The 22,472-nt window shown below is 54.3% G+C and overlaps 10 protein-coding genes across 10 annotated transcripts; 7 read left to right on the top strand and 3 right to left on the bottom strand.

The window, feature by feature from the left end:
• Window positions 1-651: 651 nt before the first annotated feature.
• On the top strand, window positions 652-2,854 carry M409DRAFT_21198 (uncharacterized protein; the record flags this gene model as incomplete). Its single annotated transcript, XM_033805744.1, has 3 exons — window positions 652-1,071; window positions 1,125-1,637; window positions 1,691-2,854. 3 exons carry the CDS (start codon window positions 652-654, stop codon window positions 2,852-2,854), a joined length of 2,097 nt encoding a protein of 698 aa, XP_033669337.1.
• Window positions 2,855-4,505: 1,651 nt separating this feature from the next.
• On the top strand, window positions 4,506-6,461 carry M409DRAFT_65428 (uncharacterized protein; the record flags this gene model as incomplete). The annotated part of the gene is made up of 3 exons (XM_033816506.1): window positions 4,506-4,557; window positions 4,841-6,318; window positions 6,378-6,461. The coding sequence occupies 3 exons, from the start codon at window positions 4,506-4,508 to the stop codon at window positions 6,459-6,461; spliced, it is 1,614 nt and encodes a 537-aa protein (XP_033669336.1).
• Window positions 6,462-7,314: 853 nt separating this feature from the next.
• On the bottom strand, window positions 7,315-7,830 carry M409DRAFT_53125 (uncharacterized protein; the record flags this gene model as incomplete). The annotated part of the gene is made up of 1 exon (XM_033812277.1): window positions 7,315-7,830. The coding sequence occupies one exon, from the start codon at window positions 7,828-7,830 to the stop codon at window positions 7,315-7,317; it is 516 nt and encodes a 171-aa protein (XP_033669335.1).
• Window positions 7,831-8,411: 581 nt separating this feature from the next.
• Window positions 8,412-9,797, bottom strand: M409DRAFT_53124 (uncharacterized protein; the record flags this gene model as incomplete). Its single annotated transcript, XM_033812276.1, has 4 exons — window positions 8,412-9,052; window positions 9,098-9,236; window positions 9,270-9,343; window positions 9,395-9,797. The coding sequence occupies 4 exons, from the start codon at window positions 9,795-9,797 to the stop codon at window positions 8,412-8,414; spliced, it is 1,257 nt and encodes a 418-aa protein (XP_033669334.1).
• Window positions 9,798-10,421: 624 nt separating this feature from the next.
• Window positions 10,422-11,193, top strand: M409DRAFT_21193 (uncharacterized protein; the record flags this gene model as incomplete). Its single annotated transcript, XM_033805743.1, has 3 exons — window positions 10,422-10,451; window positions 10,500-10,664; window positions 10,714-11,193. The coding sequence occupies 3 exons, from the start codon at window positions 10,422-10,424 to the stop codon at window positions 11,191-11,193; spliced, it is 675 nt and encodes a 224-aa protein (XP_033669333.1).
• A 590-nt stretch (window positions 11,194-11,783) lies between these two features.
• On the top strand, window positions 11,784-12,924 carry M409DRAFT_53122 (uncharacterized protein; the record flags this gene model as incomplete). Its single annotated transcript, XM_033812275.1, has 2 exons — window positions 11,784-11,973; window positions 12,026-12,924. 2 exons carry the CDS (start codon window positions 11,784-11,786, stop codon window positions 12,922-12,924), a joined length of 1,089 nt encoding a protein of 362 aa, XP_033669332.1.
• A 565-nt stretch (window positions 12,925-13,489) lies between these two features.
• Window positions 13,490-14,203, top strand: M409DRAFT_53121 (uncharacterized protein; the record flags this gene model as incomplete). Its single annotated transcript, XM_033812274.1, has 3 exons — window positions 13,490-13,605; window positions 13,668-13,821; window positions 13,886-14,203. 3 exons carry the CDS (start codon window positions 13,490-13,492, stop codon window positions 14,201-14,203), a joined length of 588 nt encoding a protein of 195 aa, XP_033669331.1.
• A 955-nt stretch (window positions 14,204-15,158) lies between these two features.
• On the top strand, window positions 15,159-16,301 carry M409DRAFT_21190 (uncharacterized protein; the record flags this gene model as incomplete). The annotated part of the gene is made up of 1 exon (XM_033805742.1): window positions 15,159-16,301. The coding sequence occupies one exon, from the start codon at window positions 15,159-15,161 to the stop codon at window positions 16,299-16,301; it is 1,143 nt and encodes a 380-aa protein (XP_033669330.1).
• A 1,727-nt stretch (window positions 16,302-18,028) lies between these two features.
• M409DRAFT_32761 (uncharacterized protein) lies at window positions 18,029-18,622 on the top strand (the record flags this gene model as incomplete). The annotated part of the gene is made up of 2 exons (XM_033810259.1): window positions 18,029-18,419; window positions 18,480-18,622. Coding segments are annotated over 2 exons (534 nt in total), but the record flags the coding sequence as incomplete, so codon positions are not given.
• Window positions 18,623-20,330: 1,708 nt separating this feature from the next.
• On the bottom strand, window positions 20,331-21,865 carry M409DRAFT_53118 (uncharacterized protein; the record flags this gene model as incomplete). The annotated part of the gene is made up of 2 exons (XM_033812273.1): window positions 20,331-21,680; window positions 21,737-21,865. 2 exons carry the CDS (start codon window positions 21,863-21,865, stop codon window positions 20,331-20,333), a joined length of 1,479 nt encoding a protein of 492 aa, XP_033669328.1.
• Between the last annotated feature and the right edge of the window lie 607 nt (window positions 21,866-22,472).

Below are 22,472 nucleotides of genomic sequence, written 5' to 3'. Positions count from 1 at the left end.
AAACAGATCTCCTCCTCCTTTTCGACTGTCACTTCCCATCACAACAATCCCCTCTGCAACGACACCTTATATGGAATAGAGCGGAAGAAGAAGAAGAAGAAGAAGAAGAAGAAGTAGTGTGTAGGTAGACATACTGCTGCAACCACCGCCATTTCCAGACCATTCTCAGCAGAGTGCACAGTCGCCAGAATCTACGGCTTGTTTCTCCCGACAATGTACTGGGCGATGGGTCGAATGCCAACCAAAACACTCCATCACGACCAGTGAGTAGCCAACACCAATGTATTGGAGAAGGTAGCAGCCAGGAGCGTTCGTGGAAGATGTTCAACACATCGACAGGCCGTTTCTCGAAGCCACGAATCGCCCAACATGTTTCCCCAATGACAGTACTAGTGCCCAAATATCGCTACTCAGAAAGAGCTCGCTCTTAAGACCTCTGCTAGTTAATGAGAGGTCTTGAGTGAAAAAGATGGCTGATCTGAGTGTCAGAGATCAACATCATCCTCGGACAATCCTGCGAAGCCGAACGGACTTCAGAAGTTTCCGATGACGACTTCTGGCGTACCTTCTCCTCTACGACGTCTTCAATACCCACGACACCACAATCATCAATCAAAGCATACATCTGGATGCTAATGGCAAGAAGCAATCATGTCACAAAATACCAAGATCCAGCAGAAACCACAAAGACTTCTCGCCTGCGTCCGCTGCCAGCAACGTAAAGTCAAGTGCGACCGCAGCTATCCCTGCAGCAATTGTGTCCGGGTGGGTGTTCAGGCCGAATGCACACCAGCATCTCTTGCACCCCGACAACGGAAGCGTAGATTCCCGGAGCGATATCTTCTGCAGCGTGTCAGGCAATACGAGAGCCTTCTGCGGCAGCACAACATACCTTTCGAACCATTGCATCCAAGTGCAGCAAGCGAAGCAGCCTCCGAAGCCGACCATGAGCCAAACAATGCAGAGAACACTGGGCCGACCCCTGAATCAATTGTAGACGTTCGAAAAGATGATCCCATTGACGAGAAGCCTGGCGATGGGATCGATATTTGGCAAGTTATGAACCATGCGGTATGACGAACACATTGAAACAGACTCCCACCTACTGATACGCTTGGGCCAAGTCCAGTGACGGCGAATTCGAAGAGGACGAAGACGACATCGACATCACCCACATCGACTACGCTGCCAAAGGCAAGATGCGATACTCAACGGTCAAGAAGGCGCTGGACCAGCTCTTCCACAATAACGATCTGCTTTTCTTCGGCTCGAGCAAGTCAGATGGACCACTTTCGACACTTCATCCACCGCAGGTGCACATCTTCCGGCTCTGGCAGATCTACCTGGACAATGTCAATCCAATCCTCAAAGTCACACATACTCCAACGCTGCAGTCACGGCTGCTTGATGCGGCGGCCGATGTCACCTCGATCCACCCACCATTGGAGGCACTGATGTTCAGCATATACTGCGTGGCAATCGTGAGCCTACAAGACGATGAGTGCAAGTCCTTGTTCGCCTCGCCGAAAGAGGAGCTTCTTTCAAGGTATCAATTGGCATGCCAGCAATCGCTGCAGAACTGTCGCATACTTAGAGCTACGGACTTGGATTGCCTTGTTTCGCTCTTTCTCTACTTGGTAAGATGTTTATCGCCGGCGGGAATTTGTGATACTGACAGTTTCAACCCTAGGTGTCAGTCAGATCGAATACTGATCCACGATCTCTGGGAGCCCTCCTCGGCGTCGCCATCCGCCTCGCCCAACGCATGGGCATCCATACCGAATCATCAAACGCAAAATGCTCACCCTTCGAAGCAGAACTACATCGTAGACTTTGGTGGGCTCTAGTCCTCTTCGACAACCGCATTTGCGAAATGTCGGACATGAAAGCCACCATGCTCGCACCAACCTGGAACTGCAAACCGCCCCTCAACGTAAATGACTTCGATATTCGCCCTGAAATGACATCCCTTCCAACCGCTCATCGTATCCCAACCGAAGCCCTCTACGCCGTCGTCTGCAGCGAACTCGGCAATCACGCCCGCCACAGCGCCTCCTACCTCGACTGTAACGGTCCTACGCCCGAAGTATGGAAAGGTCGTCCGAACCATACAAGTCGAACCCTGGACGAGATCCATCAAGCCCTCGAAAATAAGTACTTCTCCCTTTGCAACCCGGAGAACCCCATCCACTACCTCACAATCTGGACCGCCCGAGGCTTCCTCGCCAAGTACCGTCTTTACGAACACTACTCCCTAGCCTCTCGCTCCCAAACTCCTCAAACAACCACCCAGCGAGATGCAGCGATAATTCATGCCATCACAATCCTAGACTGCGACACCAGACTCGCCTCCTCGCTCTTAACTAAGGGTTTCTTCTGGCAACTCTATTTCAACTTCCCTTTCCCCTCGTACATGCACATCGTCAGCGATTTGCAGAAACGGCCGCTCGCAGAACCTGCAGAGAGGGCGTGGAGGGCCATGAGCGAAAATTGTGAGGCGAGGTTCAAGAGTGACACCGATGTCAATTTGGGGTTCAAGCTGTTCTCGAGGTCAGTGTTGCAGGCTTGGGAGGCGAGGGAGAAGGCCGTAAGAGAGCTCGGCAATCCTATTGAGGTTCTGCCGAGTATCGTGGAAGCTATACAGCGCAGAAGGACGGGACAGACGCCAAAGGGCCCGGAGCATGACCAGCAGCTTGATGATGCAGGACTGCAGGACTTTGAGATGCCAGTGCAGATGGATTGGAGTTTGGGACTGCCGGGTATGATGGATCCGCTGGGAACGGATATGGATTTCAGTCAGTTCTTTGATTGGGATCCTGCGTCTTCTGGCTGGGCGGGTTTGGATGGCGTGTGAGCAAATCGACAGGAGAATGGGCAACAGCACCATATGAATTTCCTTCGTCAACTGCCGTTGGAACTGGCTCGACTCGAGCATGCTGATCTCATCGATACTAAGGGCATCCGTGCCTTTTGATCCGCGCTCGACGTTCGTTCAACATTGCCATGGCTTGGACCTCTTCGATCGGTTTCTTCATCACGCCTGAGTTCCACCCAGCGTAGGTGTATTACGTGGTGCCGCGGAAAGGACGAGCTGGACTAGACCCAATTGCTCTTCGCAAAGATGGCTAGTCGTGGACACAGCCGTTTCCCAGAGCCAAGACTGCATGCAGCCTTATAGCTCTTTTGAAAGCGAGATGTGGCGAAGAGTCAACGTGCACTAAGACACGGCATACTAAACAACACTTACTAGCTCGATCCACTCTACAACTAGTGCCTAGGCATTGCTATGCAGAATGAATCTGCATTCTTACGCCGTTTAGGGCATGAGTCCTACTGCTCGATCTGAAAGTCCTAGGCTATACTAAAGGGCATGATCGTCGTCGGATGAAGTTTAAATACGATTTGAGTGGGCCTTGCCTTATACAACTAACAGCAAAAGGCTTGGAGCTCGGGTTCAGGGTACTGGGCGGCGACAAAATGCTCCTCGGCCTCCACGAGCAGGCCATGCGAAACTAATATAAAACAACGCTCCAGACTGAACTGATGTCGAAGCACAACTCCAGCACCTTCCATCAGATCCAACAACCAAAACCGATCATTCCGCCCCATCGACCAGCAACATGCAGTTCCAAACCATCTTCATCACGCTCGCCGCGGCAATCTCGCAAGCAGCCGCTCAAGGCTGCTATCCGGATGGCGAGCTTTTCCACGGACCCTACGACGTCGCTGTCAACTCCGCATGTGACACCACGGTCGCAGGGACTTTCGGCAATGGCGAGACCAAGTACTGCTGCTGGCAGGAGCAGGCGTCTAGCAAGATCGACATCTACGTCAGACGCCAGGGTATCCCGGTGTCTCTGACTGACGCGGACTGCGCCCGGGAGTTGAATTACATTGGAAGCGAATGTCCTAGGGGAGGCGAGAACGAGCCTGATGTCTTGAACGACGATTGGTACTTCCGGTGAGTTATTACCGACAGCTTCGGATTTGTTTTCGTTCCTGATACTGATCACGACATACAGCATTGATCCAAACCAAGGACAGTGCGGCAACGTACCACGATGCTAGACGCACTATGGAGGGTAGTTCTGAAGGACGCTTCAGGCTATTTGGTACCTGCATCTAATGCCAGTAACAGCCCTATTTCACTCGCTTATTACGGTTACGTTGAATAGTACAAAGACACTCCTTAGTGAAACAAGTAGACGAGAAAATAGAACATGCCCGGGGTCTTCTATGATCATCATATTCCTCAAGTACTCTTGACAGTGCCGGGGATGAGGATCGGCGAGTGACAAAGGCAACCATGGATGAACTTTTAACCGGCACATGACAAAGAACTCCCTCACGTGAAGCCAACCGTTGAATCATCCACAAATTTTGCGGAGGAGCGAGCAGCTCGTCCACCTCACCTTCCCGACTCATGTTTCACAAGAATATCCAAAACACAACCCCCGACCGCCCGTGACAAACCCACGTGCAACCACCCAGCAAATTTCTCCAAAATGCCACCTATCTCGCCAGCCAGCAGCCCAGAAGGAACACAGCACGGGCAAAGTACGCTCAACCGGCCGCCATGATTCTCCCCGAGCAGAACCACCGAGAAGCGGTGTACAGTCAAGGTAGAGTTGAGCTTTGATGCATGAGCCGGTGCTTGGTCTTCTCTTCTTCTTCTTCTGAACTCTCTGGCGCAAGATATTTGTTCGGAGGGGGAGTGGAGTGGAAGAGAGGCCTCGCTGAGATCATACGGCTGAACTTGAACTAGACAATGCTAGCGATGAAGAATCATGCTTGCCCTTTCTTTCCCGAGCTTTGAGGAGGGATGTACTGACTTCTGCAGGTATTGACCAAGATATCAAGACCGAGCCGGCGTATGATGTCGAGAAGGGTGCGAAGCAAGCCACGCCGAGCGAGGCCGATTCGAACACTCGGCCGGAAGCTCGTTCATCTTGGGCGAAGCAATGGCTGTCCCGAGCCGAACGAACCTTGATGAAGTACAATGTCGAAGCTCGTGGTATCCAGAGAGTGTTGCCCGAAGATCGACACGAAAGGACCAAGTTCGGGTTCATGCAGGTCTTCCTGCTCTGGTTCAGTATCAATCTCGAGGCGGTCGTTCTGGCACTGGGGTTCCTGGGTCCTATCGTCTACTATCTCCCCTTCACCGACAGTGCTCTTCTTGCGGTTTTTGGATCCATAACTGGAGCCTTACCTGTAGCATACATCGCTACATTTGGCCCTCGGTCCGGCAATCGGACCATGATTCTGACCAGATTCATCACCGGCTGGTACCCAACCAAGCTCATTGTCGTGCTCAATCTCATCATCTTCATGGGCTACCTCCTCATCGACGCTGTAATCGGCGGCCAGATCCTCAGCGCAGTGAGCACGAACGGCAGCCTCAGCGTCATCGTTGGTATCGTCATCGTCTCGGTGATAACCTGGATCATAGCCACCTTCGGCTACAGCATCTTCCACCTTTACGAGCGCTACGCCTGGCTTCCTCAGCTCATCGTACTGTCTATTCTTGCCGGGGTCGCTGGGCCCAACTTCTCCCTCACTAGCGACCCGTCCGCAGGCTTATCTTCAAATGTCATAGCCGGCAACAGACTCAGCTTCTTCAGTCTCTGCCTCGCGGCCCAGATCACCTATGCCGGCGCCGCCGCCGACTTCTTCGTGTACTATCCCTCCAACGTCTCTCGCACGAAAATCTTCCTCGCCACTCTCGCAGGCCTCACCCTCTCCTCCACCTTCGCCCTCGTCGTCGGCGTAGGTCTCGGCTCCGGCACTGCGACAAACCCACAATGGCTCGACGCATACAACATCTCCCAAGGCGCCCTCATCGTCGAAGGCTTCAAACCCCTCGGCTCCTTCGGCTCATTCTGCAGCGTTATTGTCTCCCTCAGTCTGATCGGGAACATGGTTCCACCAACCTACGCCTCCGGAATCGACTTCCAAGCCCTAGGCCGCTACTGGGAGAAAATCCCCCGAGTCATCTGGACCGCCGTCGCCATCATCATCCCCATGATCTGCGCCATCGCCGGCCGTGCCCATCTCGCCGAGATCTTCACAAACTTCCTCGCTCTCATGGGGTATTGGGTGAGTATCTGGATGGCGATAATCCTGGAAGAGCATGTTGTGTTCCGAAAGTGGATGGGACGAGGGTGGGATTGGGAGGATTGGAATGATCGGAGGAAGTTGCCGGTGGGGATTGCGGCGCTGATTGCGTTTCTGGTTGGGTGGGTTGGGGCGATCTTGTGTATGGCGCAGGTGTGGTATGTGGGGCCTTTGGCGAGGTTGATCTCGGAGTATGGTGGTGATGTAAGTTTTGCTCAACGTCTGTAGTAGTTGATGGCGGTTTACTAATGATGAGGTCGCAGATGGGGAACTATGTTGGCTTCGCTTGGGCTGGGGTGGTGTACTTGCCCTTGAGGTGGTTAGAGTTGCGGAAGTTTGGGAGGTAGTCGATGGAAGCGGCAGTCAAATGGAAGGTAATCAAGCTGCAAACAGCGCAGCATCCCCATTCCTCAACAGTAGACAAACACCCACAGACAACCATCACGGGCATACCCCATCATCAACTCAGCGAGACTCCTCCATCCCCCACCGCAACCAGCGCTTCGCCTTCTCCACATCCGCCTCCCCCTCCAACCATTCCCGCGCACTCTCACCCGCATCCTCCAAGCGCACCACGCGCCTCTTCAACTCCTCCACCTTCCGCTCCGCGCGCCCCAGGCCCGTCTCCCTCTCGTACCGCTCGAGCTTCTTCTTCAGCTCCGCTTACTCCTCGCGCTTGCGTCCTGGAGAATCTCGATCTCCTGGTCTTTCTTCTCCAGCGCCTGCTTGGCGGCGGCGAGCTGGGCGGCGAGGTCGGCGGCGGAGTCGGTCATTGTGCGGTGGGGATTGTGGGTTGTTCTGGGTGGGTGAGGTTAGGATTTTGGTGTTTGTGAGGGGGGAAGGGAAGGGGGATAACGTACTGTTGTGTGATGTATGTGAAAGAGGTTCTACGGGAGAGAGTATGGTGTGCTTTCTTTGTATGTGGGGTTTTGAAAGGCGCGTGTCGTGTTGAAGTCGCGAAGCTAGGGACCGAAATATGAGGGAGCGTGGGCGGGGAGGGCCGTGCGCTAGGGGTGAGGCTAGAGGTGAAGTGAAAGTCGGATGGGGCTGCTTCACTTGATGAGTAGGTTATGTCTCTACTTTCGGGCACTCATCCCCGTTACTTGCAAGACCTCTAATGCCACAGTATTTGGGACAGTACCATGGTCGCATTGCGAGAAGCGGAGAGATGACGGTGTCTTTCACTACGATTCATCCACTCTATCCCCAAGAGGCCGGATCAAAGACCCCAAAATCACCCTCCGTCCACATCGTCCTAATTACCAACTTCCTCAACCTCCAAACCCCTTGCCCCTCACTCTCATCCCTCACAACCTCCCCCTCATACTGATTCCCCATCAAAAACCTGCTCTCAAACGCAAAGCTCCTCCCCTGTCCAGGCCTCCAATGCTGCGCAAGCGCATAGCACGTCACCGTCCCAGTGAATCCGTTGTCGGAGATGGACGTGCGGAAGTTGGAGAGCATGTGTGTGGTGTCCATGCGGCCGACGGTGGAGGAGGCCATCGATACGATTGCATCGCGGCCGTGTGTCGTGCCGAAATGACTATCTAGGAAGGCGAGAGCTGTCATGTCTTGGACTGCGTCGGGGGTGAAGGCGGAGGTCATGAGGGTTTTGTTGTTGGTGTCGATTCCTAGGGCGTTGCGGATAAGGGGGTCGGAGATGGCTTCGTGGGGGGTGAGGTGGTTGGTGTTGAGGGCTTTGATCGGGGACGCCATGTTTCTGGTAGCAAGGCTGGCTGGGGTAATGTTGGGAGGAGAATGGGTGTCTGGGACCAAGAGTGGTTTATATGTCGAGCCGAGTGTATCGATACATCGCCGTGTGAGACGATGTGGTGACAGCTTGATCTCGCCAGACCGTACTTGCAGTCCTTAAGTCCGATCTGATGACCGTCCGTATGATCAAAGCAGCTCAAGATCCCCTCGATTGCTTATGTTCAACTCCAACGTATCGTAACATCAGCTGCACATGCGATCGGAAAGATGCCGGGAGCTGGCTGGCCTGCCCGTTTTGGCAGCTGCGCTCTTGCCAAGTTTGGCCCTTGCAATACTCTTTGCAGTTACCTTCGAGTGCGAGTAGCTGACAGAAGATGGGCCACGAATCTTACTAGTAACGAAACCATGAAACAGCTGAATGACTGACAGACAAAGACTTGTCAGCTCGTTTTCCCAAATCAGCGTCCTCCGATTCCAATTTAGTCATGTCGCTGTGTTCTCAAGCCCACATCAACACCACCCGCGCAACACCAGCTTCCACTATCATTTCTGACCAGCCCGCCCCATCGTCTCATTCATATCAGTCAAATCCCGAAAAGCAGCCGAAGTATCGTACTCATCCACCCTCCTCGTGGGCTTCGAGCTCCGCGGCGCAAACCTCCAATGCTCATCCGCTTGAGCCCTCTGCTCAAGCGACGTCGTCGCAGTCCTGAACCGTAGCAAAAGATGCCACTTCTCACCCACTCCGCGTCTGAGCTCCGCGATCCATCCGTGCGAGATGTCGTACGCCTCTGGCTCGGCGCGGATGAGTTTGTATTGGTCGACGATTCTCCATAGGACACTTTCCACGGACCGGGGTTGTTTTTTCTCTCTACGGAGGAGGAGCCGACGTTGACGGCGAGCTCGGCGTCCTTACCTCCTAGGCCGATGAGGCAGGCATCTTTGAATCTTCGGATGCTGAAGTCGATGGGTGCTTCGTGCGAGGACATACGCACGAGGAAGGTCGGGCGGATTCGCATGGAATCGGCGAGCTCTTTCACGGCCCGTCGGTGCTCGCCGTTGTAGGAGCATATGAGTACGGTGAACCCCTTTGGGTCTACCATCTCGATGGTGGGATTGTGGGGCGATACGGCAAGGGATTCTGGGGAGGTGTTGTTGGGCTTCTGGGCTTGAGAGAGTACCTGTGCCTGATACTCCTCTCTGCTCAAGGACGATGCACCCGTTCCTGGATGTTGGTTCTATTGACTCGGCAACGACGACGAGGACAAACCAAGACCAGGTCCCGGATTCGTCATTCCAAAGGGCACTCGGGCGGCGGCATCCGTGGAGTGGCCATACGTTCGCCCTGGATCTGCAGCTCTGGACCAGGATAGCTTACTGCCAATGTCTTGCAGCGTTCGTTGTGGGATCTAGGGGCCTGTGGAGATGCGATTCCCAAGCACATTGACCCAGTCCTGGCAGTTCTCGCCGACGAGGGCGTAATCGCTACTCATATTCTCTCGGCAAATGAGTTTTCCTGCAAACACCTTTTAGCTTCATTCAGGAACAAGACAGTGCTCTGACGTACCAATATATGTGATCTCGTCATCAGTCCTTGCGGTGGTGCATCCCGTACTGGCGAAAGTGATCCACTTGGCGTTGTCTCGCTCCTCCCGTTCGCGAACATCTCTGGTCCTCGTGAGGGTATCGATGTCTCTGTCGCGGGCCCTTGTCAGTTCGAAGAAGGTTCCCTGGATGGCATGGCTGTTGTCGTTGGAAGCACTGTTGTTGCTGGCGAATCTGCCCAGGTATGACTTCTTCTCGTCCTTGGGCCTGCTGGGATCGCCAAGTTCATCAGCAACAAAGATGCCCCAGTGATGAAAGCCAGCGCTGAAGACCTGAAAGGGAGCTGAGATGTGAGAGCTGTTGCCCGGATGCGTGCCCTTATGCCCGGCTAGGGTAGCGAAGATCCAAATCGCACGTTCTGTCATGCTACATATCTTGTGTCTCGACAGTCACCTCAAATCAAGTTGAAGAAGTGGAAGGTGCCCGTCCTTTCTTAGTGGTATGCAGCTCCGATCAGAATAAGTTTCAAATTGTGGGAAACCACAAACTTTTAAGAACTTCGGATCTCCCAACATGCTAGGGTAGCTGCGGCTTTGCAAACGCCTTGGGTGTGGGCACAGCCTGGTGGCTTCGCAGTATTCACCTCCAGCCCACGCCCGACTGGCACTTGCAAGCATGTAGCTGAGACACACGTTACGGGCTGCATAGTCGACCACAAGCTCGATTGGAGACTGAAGGCCGATAGCCCATCAGCTCGCAGCCTTGTAGCGAAGCGAGGGCGGCCTTTGGAGGCAGACACATCGCTTAGAGTCAGGTGCTGGTGGGTGACTCTTTAGCTGATGTGCTTGGCCTGGTCGAGAGGCGGCTCAGGGTGGTTGCACAGCATCGAGCAGGGGTTGGGTAGCTGCTTCGGTTTCTTCAGCTCGTCTTCTTACGACTGTAACATGCGCATATTTGGACGAAGCTGCGTCCATGCTTCCAGAGATCTGAATCTTGGCCAGTCGGTTGGGCAGGAAACGGAAGGCATGAAAACTGTGGCGGAGGCAACGATGAATAAGCTAAAGCAGCTGGCTCTCGCCGTAGGTTTCGAGCATATGTAGATTCCAAGACGGTCTGACAAGTCGTAGTCCATAACGTTGGGCCGAAAAGCCATCATCGTAGGCTTCTCACCTTCCAGTATCTCCCAGGGCCTGGCCGTACCGCTCCAGAATGCCACCAAAGATGAACAAGAAGTCATGTTACGTCGTTTCATCGAAGCAAAGCACGATGAACTGGCGTCGATCATGATTGCAGTGAGTAGTACATGTCGTTACTGTTCGAGCATTAGCTGATGGATTCCAGAGTGCTCTTGTCGCATCACTCGTCGCAGCGCTTCTCTCATGGCAATGGTTTCCGATTCCAGCATGGACATGTAAAGTTGCTATGCTATGCGCTCTGCTGCACTGTCTCATCGGCCGTGGTATCGCATGCCAGCAATCCATTGCTTTGAACAGAGTGACCATCCATCCAAAGAGCAACGACATCATCCGTCAAGTGCTGCTAGGGCGCTCTTCCTCCAGCCCCAGTGCTACTGATGTCGGCTTCTGGGTACATACTTCGTGGCAGATTCCGACGATACTGCTCGGCAATAGCATTGTTTTCGTGGTCGTCGGATTGGCGATCGCTGTCTACACTGCAGCTCGGGAGTCCACGAGCCGGGGAGATGAGAGCAACACGGCCATCTGCTTTTCGATTTCGCTCCTGTTCAGTGCTGGATGTTACTTTGTGTCCTGGTTGTCGATCGAGTGGAAGCTGCAGCAAGCACTGCTGGCGGCGTCGTAGGAGATGATGGCATGGGTTCTGTTCGTGCTGTCTTTGCGCTTGGAGAGCATTGAAGATCGAATTGGCTCTCCGCCGTAGAGCTGGGACGATTGATCGGTATCCATAGCTGTGGCGGATGGTTCTGGTGAAGTTGAGGCAAGGAAGACGGAGTGAAGAGCGGTACGTATCCCAACGGGCGGCCACTGAGTCCGCCAAGACATGACATTCGTTAGCTTGGGTAGAAAAAAGACCAATTACAGCTGGGAAGCGGGGGACCGTGAAAGTCATCGTCAGAAAAAAAGGACATGCGTTAGCGTCTGATAAGCTGGAGCCCATCAGTGAGCTGGCGCTGGCTTGGGGCAGCCTCCGCTGTTTCCTGCCTCCTTGAACCTTCGCCATCCTTTCGTCCAGCCATCATATTGGTCACCACAACGTGCAGCAGACCATCATGGCTCGCCGTTCTCCTCACAAGCGGTCTAGCCTTGCAACACATTCCGGCCGCATAATAACGCCTTCTTTGGGACCCACGGAGCTCCACAGGACAGGCGAGAAGCATTTCACAACGCCGGCCAAGCTGGGATAACTTCCATACGACAAGAAGAAGAGACGAGATGGCAGTGGTGAACTCGAAGCAGACTGCGTCTTTCAAGACTGAACGCATTAACAAGTCAACTTTCCTGGTAGTCGAAGATGATGCATTCAGAGAGCATCCATTCATCTACGTCAAGATCCATCCGAAGGCACCCATCATAGTCCTCTCAGACACGGGTTGCGATGAGCCCAGTGCGAAGAGCAAGAACGGTCAGTCACAACTATGCGCCCTGTCAATCCACGACGACTGAACATGTTCCAGCCGACTTCACCCATCTTCGAGACTACTTGGAGAACTTCCCAATCAAGAGCAACAGCAAGAAGCCGCTCAATCCAGGAGGTCATCGACAATACTACATTATCTGCACGCATTGCCACTATGATCACATCGGCGGCATCTCACAGTTTCTGGAAGGCGGCAGGACCGAGATCATAGCATCTGCCGCGGGCAAGGACTTCATCGAATCGGATCTGGAAGCGCATGGGCTCTTCAAGTACATCGACAAAGTGGCGCCTTACTACCAAGTCACACATTGGGCGCAGGCGTGGGAGAGGCTCCAGTGTCCCATCCAGCACCATAACGACGATTACACCGTGCAAGCCCGGAAGCCTATCGATCTTGGCATGACCTTCATCCACACACCCGGCCATACTCAAGATGAGCTCGCGTGGTATGATCACGACGAAATGCACGTCTACGTTGGAGACAGCCTATACGAAGAAGGTGAGGATGGCATGGCGATTGAATTTCCAGCAGAGGGCAGCTTCGTCGAGTGGGCGTTCGCAATGCACAAAGTCCAGTATCTCGTGCGAGGAGAAAATGCAAGATCAGCCGCCCGAGCCGAAAAAGAAGACGATGACGGCTGGTGCCAGGTTGCGAAAAGGGTCAAGCTGGCAGCAGGTCATCAAACGCATTCTGCGGATGCGGAGCCGTTCTTGGAGAAGGTCGGACAGTTCTGGTGGGATACGCTGGCTGGGAAAGTGCCTGTCATCAAGAAGCAGTATAAGCGTGGGGAGGCGTACTACACATGGAGGGAGAAAGATGGCAAGTCGGGCTTGTCGTTCCATGCGCCGGCGAGATTGATGGACGAGGCTAGGAAGTTCTTCGAAGGCACTGGTGTGTTTGCGACAGGACATCTTGGATCCGACTTTCCAGGTTGAAGGGATGTACTTCAAGGTACGACACGAATCGAACACAGCTGTCGAAAATACCGAGCATCTCACCCGGTTCACCGCACAGCCGACAATGTCTGCCGTCTGACGTCCCCAGCAACACTACCAACTCTCGCTGTCCAGCTTCCCTTTCCATATCGAACCCTCACCATTTAAACGGCAAACCCTACCAACACCATCTCCAAAACCAGTCCCATTCCCCTCCTACAAAGTTCAAGCACCCTCGCCCGGTCTTCGGCCGGATTGCTTTACCTACAACTCACCACTCAGTCAGCAGCTCAGCTAACCCAGCTCCAATCGGCTTACCCCTCACCCACCTCTCACTCGTGCTCTCCTCAGACACTTACCAACGACAACTAATGCTTTGCTTGGACGTCGAGCATGGGGAGTAATCACCCGGAATACGTGAATGGGCTGCGGCATTGTGGGGAGTGTGATGCAGGTAAGGCCCGCTGGTATAAGAGGGCAGAGTCCTTTTCATGACTGGACTGCTATCTTTCGTACCGGGCATTCTGCTTGAGAGAAGACTCCAACATCAGAATATCCAGTTGACATGTCCGCCCCCGCAGGCCACGACGGCTCGCCCAACGGCGTCGAGCTCGAAACGCACCCCACCGCGCAGAAACTCGCGCAGAGATCCCTCGAATTCCTGAAAGAAGTCCAGAACTTGTAAATCCATCTCACCACCCTCACCCTCACCTCCGTCATATCAAATCTCTGATGGCGTACAGTACCCCCGGCAAAGACCTCGAAATCCGCCTGAATAGAGACTACGGCCCCGGCAACGAGTACTACGAAGACTTCTGCACGCTCATCAAGCAAGGCCTCGAAGAAGGCTGGGTAGCGACGGGTGAACTCGATGGGCCGAAATATCGTCGTGGGAAGGTACGTTTTTACACCTCCCCTTCCCCCAACCCCTCCCCTCCACTAACCCACCTCCCACACACAGATAATGCTCCCCTCCCCCAGCAACCTCTGGATGTCCCTCACCGCGGTCTACTTCGACAGCCAAGAGCCCTACAGCGGGCAATACCACAAACACCCGTACGGCGAAATCAACTGCGTCGTGCCCGTCGACCCGACGTTCCAGCTGGAGGGGTTGCCGGAGGGGCAGAACTGGAGGGGTGCGGGTTGGACGAGTCCCGGGCCTGGCACGCATCATTATCCTCGCAGTCGCGGGGGGAGGGGTGTGGCGTTTTTCTTTTTGCCGAGTGGGAGGATTGCGTATGATGCTAAGCCGGGGGAGCCGCAGCCGCTTATGATTTGATGAGGGAGAGGGGGAGGGTGGTGGTGGTGGTAGTGGTGCGTGGGAGGGCGGAGCGGGTGTGAGGTGTGGATGGCGAGGCGAAGGGTGTGGGGTTGAGAGCGATGAGGATGTTTTGACGGTTGGAGGGCGATTTGAGCAAAGGAATAGTCAGGTTCGACTTATCCAATAATTTACTCCTGTTCAATCTCCAATGTTTTATTCACTTCAGCTCCGTTTTCCTGGCATGACCTCCCTGGTGACAGGAGAGTGGTTCGTGTTCAAACTCCAATGCTTAGATATGTAGCGAGTTCGCTGTGCCCCCTGGGCCATTCGTGGCGATGTCTTCTCTCGCCCGGATCATTGCTCACATCTGGTTTGAAGAGAGCCGCCGACTCCAGCGTCGCCCAGCGGATGGTAATGTTGCGTCTACAAGTCGCTAACCGTGATCAAAGCCCCGAAAGTAAGCCTGAATGCATCAGCAAAACGGTTCCCCTCTCGCCATGAGTCTCGAAAAAAAGAACGACGCGAGATCAACAAAGACGAAAGAAATGAAAGTCCATTCAAACATCACATCCACCTCATCCTCCACCCACAACACGTGCTCCAGGTTCCAAACAAGGCCATCAGAACGAAGAGCAAAACTCCCAGCGGATTGTTCGTTCCCGTATGAAAATAAGACCCCCAAAAATGTAACGTGCACTCGGCGAAGGGCTTTCTACGCGGACCGGGATCGGCAGGGCGAAAAAGCTGGAAACCATGCCGATTCCGACCCTAAATCCGCAGAACGACGCACGGCGATCCTTTCGAGGTGTGGGACGAGTGCGGGACGCAGTAAAGATGCAATGTCGGCGTGTCGGTGTTTCTGTGTTCTAAGCCACGGATGACGAGGGGTGTGAAATGGAATGGAAGCTGGTATAAGAGATGTATGAAAGTAGCGAAAGTCCTTACCTTGGACGAGACATTCTTCAGCGACATCATGTCTCGAGGACAGAAGACGGTTATTGAGAATGTTCGTGTTTTCAAGAACTCTGGCATCACAGACCTCACAACCGTCGTGATTGACGGCGACCTCATCGGCAGCGATGCGTCGAATCCAGACCAGACCATCGACGGCGCAGGAGGCGTTCTTATACCAGGCCTGATCGACTCGCACGTCCACGTCCTCAAAGAAGCTCATCTCCAGAAACTGCTGCACCATGGGGTGACGACCGTGCTCGACATGGCAATGTACCCTGCTGAAAGGATACCACAGATGCGAAGTTATCCTGGAATGCCAGAGATCAAGACCGCAGGAGTGCCACTGTCGAAAGCCGGCAGTGTCCATAGCTGCGTGCTGCCACTGCCACCAGAATCGCTGCACGTCAAACCTGAAGAGGTGGCGGAGTGGGTGCGGAAGCGAGTCGTCGAAGGGTCGGACTATATCAAGATCATTGCCGACGTGCCTGGGCCAGATCAGAAGACGATGAATGCGGTTGTTGCTGAAGCGCATAAACACCAAAAGAAGGTGGTGGCGCACGCTGCATCATATGCGCCCTTCAATATGGCTCTGGAGGCAGGCGTGGATATAGTTACTCATCTGTCGCTCGACAAGGCCGTGGATACGGGCATGGCGGAGAGGATGCTGGCCAAGAATGTCATCTCCGTGCCGACATTGTGTATGATGAAGGAGACGAGCAAGGACCTTCCGATGAGCGATGTTGCTCCAATGTTGCTGAAGCCGAAGACCCTTCATGCGATCGTCAAAAACAAGAGGAACGGGCATGGGAAGCACACATACGCCAATGCTGAAGCCTCAATCGCCACGCTTTACCACGCCGGCGTGCCGATTCTAGCGGGAACAGATTGTCATGAGGAAGGGAAGTCCATCTTCGACGTACCGCACGGCGAGTCGATGCACCGAGAATTGGAATTGCTGGTGGCAGCGGGCTTGTCGAATGTCGAGGTATTGGAAGCGGCGACGTCCTTGCCGGCAAAATACTTTGGTCTCGAGGACAGAGGTGTGATTGAGGAGGGCAAACGAGCCGATCTTGTGCTGCTGAAAGAAGACCCAACGCGGGAAATAAAGGCTTCACGGAGCATCAGCCGGGTATGGTTGGGAGGGGTTGAGGTGTCCAGATGAGTTTGTGCAACATGTCGAATCTTTGCCTCTGCTGTTGATACAGTCCATTGGGCCTGTTGATCAGTTGGACATCTGTTTGTGATAGCGTTCTGGCGCGAGGAGTCGGAAATGTATCGTGCAAGTCGAATCGACTCGAATCTCCGCCTGTGCCACTGTGATTCAGATGTTGCCAAGATTTGAAATTGATCATTAGTGTGATTGTGTAACGAGCGGGAGAGCAGAACAAAGAAGCCACAGTGTGACAGCGTCCCCCCGCGATGTTGAAGACAGGTGGAGGTTGCACGGCAGCAAAGACCCCACGAATCGCAGCGATCATCAAGGTTGTTGATCCTGGACGACACCGCTCATGATGTGTCGCATTATCGATTGTGCCAGCCTGCTCGAGCGGGTGGGTGCGATGTTTGAAACGGAACAAAGAGCGAGGCGAGAAGGGAGAGACTTGTGCATGGTTGTGATGCAGCAGTGTCTTCAATATGAGCCGGCTCCACGGGTGGATGGTGCGACTGAATCATCACGAGCATTGCGTGTCTTGGATCCTCAGTCATATGCCAGGCACACATCGGTGGCTGCCGCTCTGCATGTGTTGGGGCTTTAGGGCGGTGGAAAGATTCGCAGAGAGCTGTCCCAACCGGAGAAGCTCACCATCCCTCTCAGCAGCGGCGAGCACACCACTGCTCCCATCGCATCATCCGCACTGCAGAAGAGTCAATGTGTAGTCCGCCGCACCCGAAGTCACCCCCCACAAGTTGGCGTTGGGTGTACAGATGTCTGTGACGCCGCGTCTAGTCCAATCCCTCGCCGTCCAAAGCATATCTGGCCCATTGCCAAGCTGCGTGGAAAAATTCTGGAAGGCCGCGGGGGATCCACTGTGGCAGGCCAGAGTTGAGCGTTGCAGCGGTGTTCCTTGCTGTGCATGCAGCTGCAGCGTTCGCCGGGAGGACCGAGGTTTGGGGGGATAGCAGAGTGTGGCGCCGGGCAGGGTCCAATAGAGTCAGTACGAACTACCCTCGGGAGAGAAGGTGTAGGAGTGAGGACAGAGCAAGGCTGGCGTCCGATGGGCGGAAACAGCGCAGGAGGAGGACTAGTACTGTAGGTGGCAGGAGTGGACTGTTGGCGGCGGCGGCGGGCTGCTGCTGCAGGTCGGACGCAGACGCAGATGCAGGCTGCCGCTAAAAAATTACGGATGGATTTCGACTGCGAGCTTCTGCCCATCCCACGCCTACACGTGGACGTCGTCCGACCGCCATATCTTTGTTTGCCCACCGCCCTCCATCAACCCGCACGCCAATTGATTAGCCATATTGATTGAGCAGGGGCGTGGCGGGTCGACTGGCCCGGTCGTATCACTCGATCAGTCACTCAGTCAGAAACTCCCTCGCCGGTCCGTGCTGGCACACACACGCACGCACGCACCCGACAATCTCAGATCACTCGCAGTCAGTCCTCAGCGCTGCCCAACGTCGGTCGGCCTGCCCTCGTCACTCCTACTTCTTCTCCCTCTCCCCCCTCTCTGCACCATGTCCTCTTCCTCCCACACCTCCCAGCAGCCGCAGCAGCTCCACCCTTCTGCTGATCCGACTGCCACCCAACAACCACCGGCCACGGCGTCCCACCCCTCCTCCACAGCCCCAGACCCGACCACCGCGCCCTCCCATCATGCCGCCCAAGGAGGAGTCGCCGCCGCCGCTTCCTCCAGTCCCGCCGAACTCGCCCGTCTTAAAGTAAAGCTGCAAAACGGCCTGCGCCAGTTCCCCGACTTCCCCGAGCCCGGCATTCTCTTTGAAGACATCATGCCCCTCTTCGCCTCGCACGACCTCTTCAGCAGCCTCATCACCGCCCTCGAGCTCCAAGTCGCCTCTGTCTTTGGCACCACGACCGGCGAAAAGAGCGGCATCGATGTTGTCGTCGGCCTCGAGAGTAGAGGGTTCCTGTTCGGCCCGACTTTGGCACTGCGACTGGGCGCTGGCTTCGTGCCGGTGAGGAAGAAGGGCAAGTTGCCTGGCGAGTGCGTTACCGAGACGTTCAAGAAAGAATATGGCGAGGATGTGTTCCAGATGCAGAGCGACGCTATCAAGCCTGGGCAAAAGGTGGTCATTGTGGACGATATCATTGCGACTGGTGAGGACATGGACTTTATCACGGAGGTATGAAACCCATGGCTAACTGGATATCCTACAGGTGGCACTGCAGCCGCAGCTGGCAATCTCGTCCAAAAGCTCGGCGGGAAGCTCCTCGGATACATCTTCATGATGGAGCTCGACTTCCTCAAGGGCAGAGACAAGCTCAATGCTCCAGTCCATACTCTCTTCAGCGGTCAAGACGCTGCTCTCAACTCATGATCTACGACGACTAATTATACCAACGAGATGCAACTGGGGTGGCAATTTGATTGGAAGACCGTCGACTACCAGCAAAACAACAAAGGATACATGCGAGCGACTCTGATAGTCGATGGAAAGGAGTTACAAGTCGTGGCGACCAAGTCTTTGGCATTCCTCTCAACAACGGCGTCACAGTCTGCAGAGTTTGGGGATTGGGCGGAAAAGTTGCTTCCATGCTATAGAGTCGAAGCGTTCGGACGAGTATGATACCCACGGGACTTTCAACAAACCCCACGTTCTTCCCCATCTGTCCATGGCCCTTTCTGCCGCCGTACGACGTGAGCGTCGGCCTTCCTCTTTTGCCAAAAGCGCCATACCGTTCCGCCTGAACTTCGGATCCTGGACTTATCAAATTCATCCAACACGTGGAGCCGGTCGTGGGTTTGAGGAGACGCGAGGTACCTGATAACGACATTGTACTTTCAGATTACGGGCTTTTGAGCGCATCGAGCTCGAATCCAGTCGCCATCTGAGCAGCGACGTTCCAGGACCACCAACCACGCAACGAAGCAAAGCCGAGCGTACAGCCAGGCCGAATGCAGCAACTGTATCTGGACCAGGAGGCATACCGAAAGCCAACTTGAATACTCCCCCATCAAGATCTCACAATTGTCACACGACAGAAAGATATCCATTGGCTAATCTGTTCACCACGCTAACGAATGTCTTGAAATCTTCACAGAATATGGCAAGGGGAGCGCATCCTGTGTGACGATGTTGTTTCCCCCGTCGAATGCAGCTTGTGGATGGGAGAATGAGGCTCGCGTATACCAATCATCCGCCAACTGGATACGTGGGACCTAGGAATGAGAGGTCGATGTAGGAACAAGAGCTATGATTCGTCAGAAACCACAAGACGCTAACGAATGTCACGTCTTGGCAGTGGCCGCCTGCCAGATCTGCGTCTCCGCCGGCCAAAAAGTCCCTCTACGCCGGCCAAAACTTCCATCTCCGCCTGCAAACCTGTATCGCCCACCAGCAACCATAAAGTCGCCCGCCATATTCAAGAAGTGGAATTACGCAACCCTGTGAGCAGGCTTTGATATGAAGTTAGGAGATACGCACTTAACGGTCTCGCTTCTAAGACTTTACGGAGTCGGTTGGTCCGCCAGGCTGAACAGGGCTATTATTTTGTTGGATTGACTCTTCCTCGACTCTGCTGATCAGATGCGTTACACTGGCGCCTCGATATCCAGTTGTGGAACCAAATACATCGTCATCTCAGAAGATCAATTGCAGCACCACCGGACTCACGGAGTGATATCGACCGAGCTGGATCAAGAGAAGCTTTCCTGCTTGCTGTCCTTGGCCTCCTCCTCCGTTTCCTCGCTTCCTCCTCCCTCTGCATCGACTTTGCTTGTCTTGTAGGAGGTAGACGCTCCAGAACCGGCGTGAGGAGCGTACATATACGGACTTCGAAGGATCAGCCGCCATCCCTAGTCGGGCAGCAGCTGCGGATTGCTTCAGGTCAAGCTTGGGATATTTCCAGCTCCCATGTACTGATCTTCGATGGAATGATCTCAGCCTCCGTTGACCTGAAGAAAGTTGTTAGCGGACTGGATACCAAAGTCGTCCCTGATGCAACGGAACAAAGTTCGAATCCACTCGGGCTCCTCAGAACCGCCTGGATAGTGTCGACCCATGATCTTCAAACAGGTGCCTGCGGCGTGCAACGGCCAGAGGATCTGGAAGGCTCGAACCCTTCGAGGTCTGTCATGGATTCCGGCTTTGCCTTCCCGGGGACAGGGACCACCAGCGAGGAGAACACTGCAGACAGCAGGTCGTCCACAAGCACGGCCGTACGTGAATGGACCAGGTCACGGCGGAGCTCGTAGCTGGACATTATGGCATCCGTCGCAGCCAGGGCCATTCCGGTGCGGATGGCGCTCATCATTGCACGCAGGACTGTGAGTCGGCAAGCCCTGTAGAGGTGCCACTGGTGAGTCTGGTCCATGTCCGGGCAAAGATGCAAATTTCTCGGTGCGCCAGTGCCCGCGAACAAGCTCCAAAGCGGTGCTGGGACGTTCTGCTTGGTATTTGGTAGGATGACTACCGGCTCGAGATCGCTCCTGGAGTCCATCCAGCTTGACATCTCCTCATCCAAAGCCTGGCATTTTTCGAGGAAGATGTCGACGGGACGAGTCTGTTGTGTGGGATCAAAGGCGTCTGCCGAGTAACCATCCAGCCCAGTTGCGCACAATTCGGCGGTCCGGTACATGAATGTGAAGAGCATCGCTGATGGGCTCCAAAGTTCCATGACAGACGTACATCTGTCCAGGGGGTGCTTTGGATGTCTGCCCATGACTAGACAGTCCATGAGCATTTGAGAGACGATCGGCTGCAGAACTCCCGACAAACTGTACAACTCTGTATTGTCCCGTTCCTCGGAACCCAGCAACGCCACCGCTCCGTTCACATGTGCTGTCCAAGATGTTCGCTGAGAGACATCTCGGGTGGCTATAAGCTGATAAATGGCGAGCAGAGACGAAGCCGTGAGCAAATCAGCGATCTCGTGTAGACTACTCCCATGCTCTAGATCTGTCCGTAGCTGCTGCAAAGCCTTGCTGCAATCCTTCAGACTGTTAGACTTGGCCTGAGGTGACATGTGGCGTCTCCAGAAATTGGCATTCGCCGCCGCAGATAATGCCAGCGCAAAGGATGATTCAGCCTCGCAGCGTCGATACATGCCAGGTATCCGAGCGAGGTATCCTGCGTTCGGACGAGAATGCCCAGAACTCGCAGAGCCGTCGAGAATAAAGTCATGGAAGAACCTCGCGATAGCCAGCTCCTGTACAGATGGAAGTGGCTGTCTGAGCGCTCCATCGTCGACTGTCAAAGCAGAACATCCGCGCTCATGCTGCTTTGCCAGCATGCGCTCCTGGACTCTACTCGCGGCTCTGCCGGTCTCATCTCGAAAGATCTGAAGAGTGTAGTCTCGGTATTTGCAGTTCAGTCCGCGATCGTGACATCTTGAGCACGTAGGACGGTTTGCATCACACTGTTCAATCAGGCATCAGCTTTGCACTCAATCACTAAAGTAAGTACCTGACGCACCTTGACCTTGCGACGACGGCAACTTTCACAGCCTTTACTTGGCCTGTTTCGTTCGGATCTCTGGCTGCGAAGCAGCGGCTCATTGTCGAATGCATTCGCCGTTGGGTCCCACTTTTCGATGTTTGCCATCTTGGCGATATGTGATGCCGCACATAGGACTTCGAGAACGGCTACATTATTTTTTGGATTCGTTCCCAAGTTCGAAATCAGTACATGTTGCGCTTGCTGATTGATACTAACGGAAGGAAGGTACACGTAGGCTAAGAGTACAACGAGGGCATGACCTAAGGCCGCGATGGCGATCAGGCAGCCTTGCTCGGGAAAAGCATCGTAGCTGACAGGCTTCGTCCAGCCCTTCGAATTCTGATTCGCCGAACGCTAGCTCGAAGCTAGCTAATGTCACTCTTGGCGTGAAAGCTGCACACGCACTGCACATGTACTTTCACGTGTGGATGAACATCGATGTCAGATCGCCCATTTTTGGAGCTCGCTCCTGAAATGCTAACCATGTTCGAGGATGGTATGGTCCAAGCTGAGCATGGCGGGAAAATTGCACCAGCAAGAAAGATGAGTTCTCACATCCACATCAGGCTGTGGCATGCGCTCGACGGGATAGTCGCTCATACCATTGTTGGGCATAGTGAGGTCTTGGAAGCCTGCACTTATTGAAGCCTTTCAAGAGAACAAAGATCATGCAATGGCGATTGAACGCCCCCGATGTCGTTGTGAGAAGCGA

This window comes from Zasmidium cellare, assembly GCF_010093935.1.
Source record: "Zasmidium cellare ATCC 36951 unplaced genomic scaffold M409scaffold_12, whole genome shotgun sequence".
NCBI lineage: Eukaryota > Fungi > Ascomycota > Dothideomycetes > Mycosphaerellales > Mycosphaerellaceae > Zasmidium > Zasmidium cellare.
Note: the sequence above shows the minus strand (reverse complement) of the source record. Positions and strands in the feature narration are given on the sequence as shown.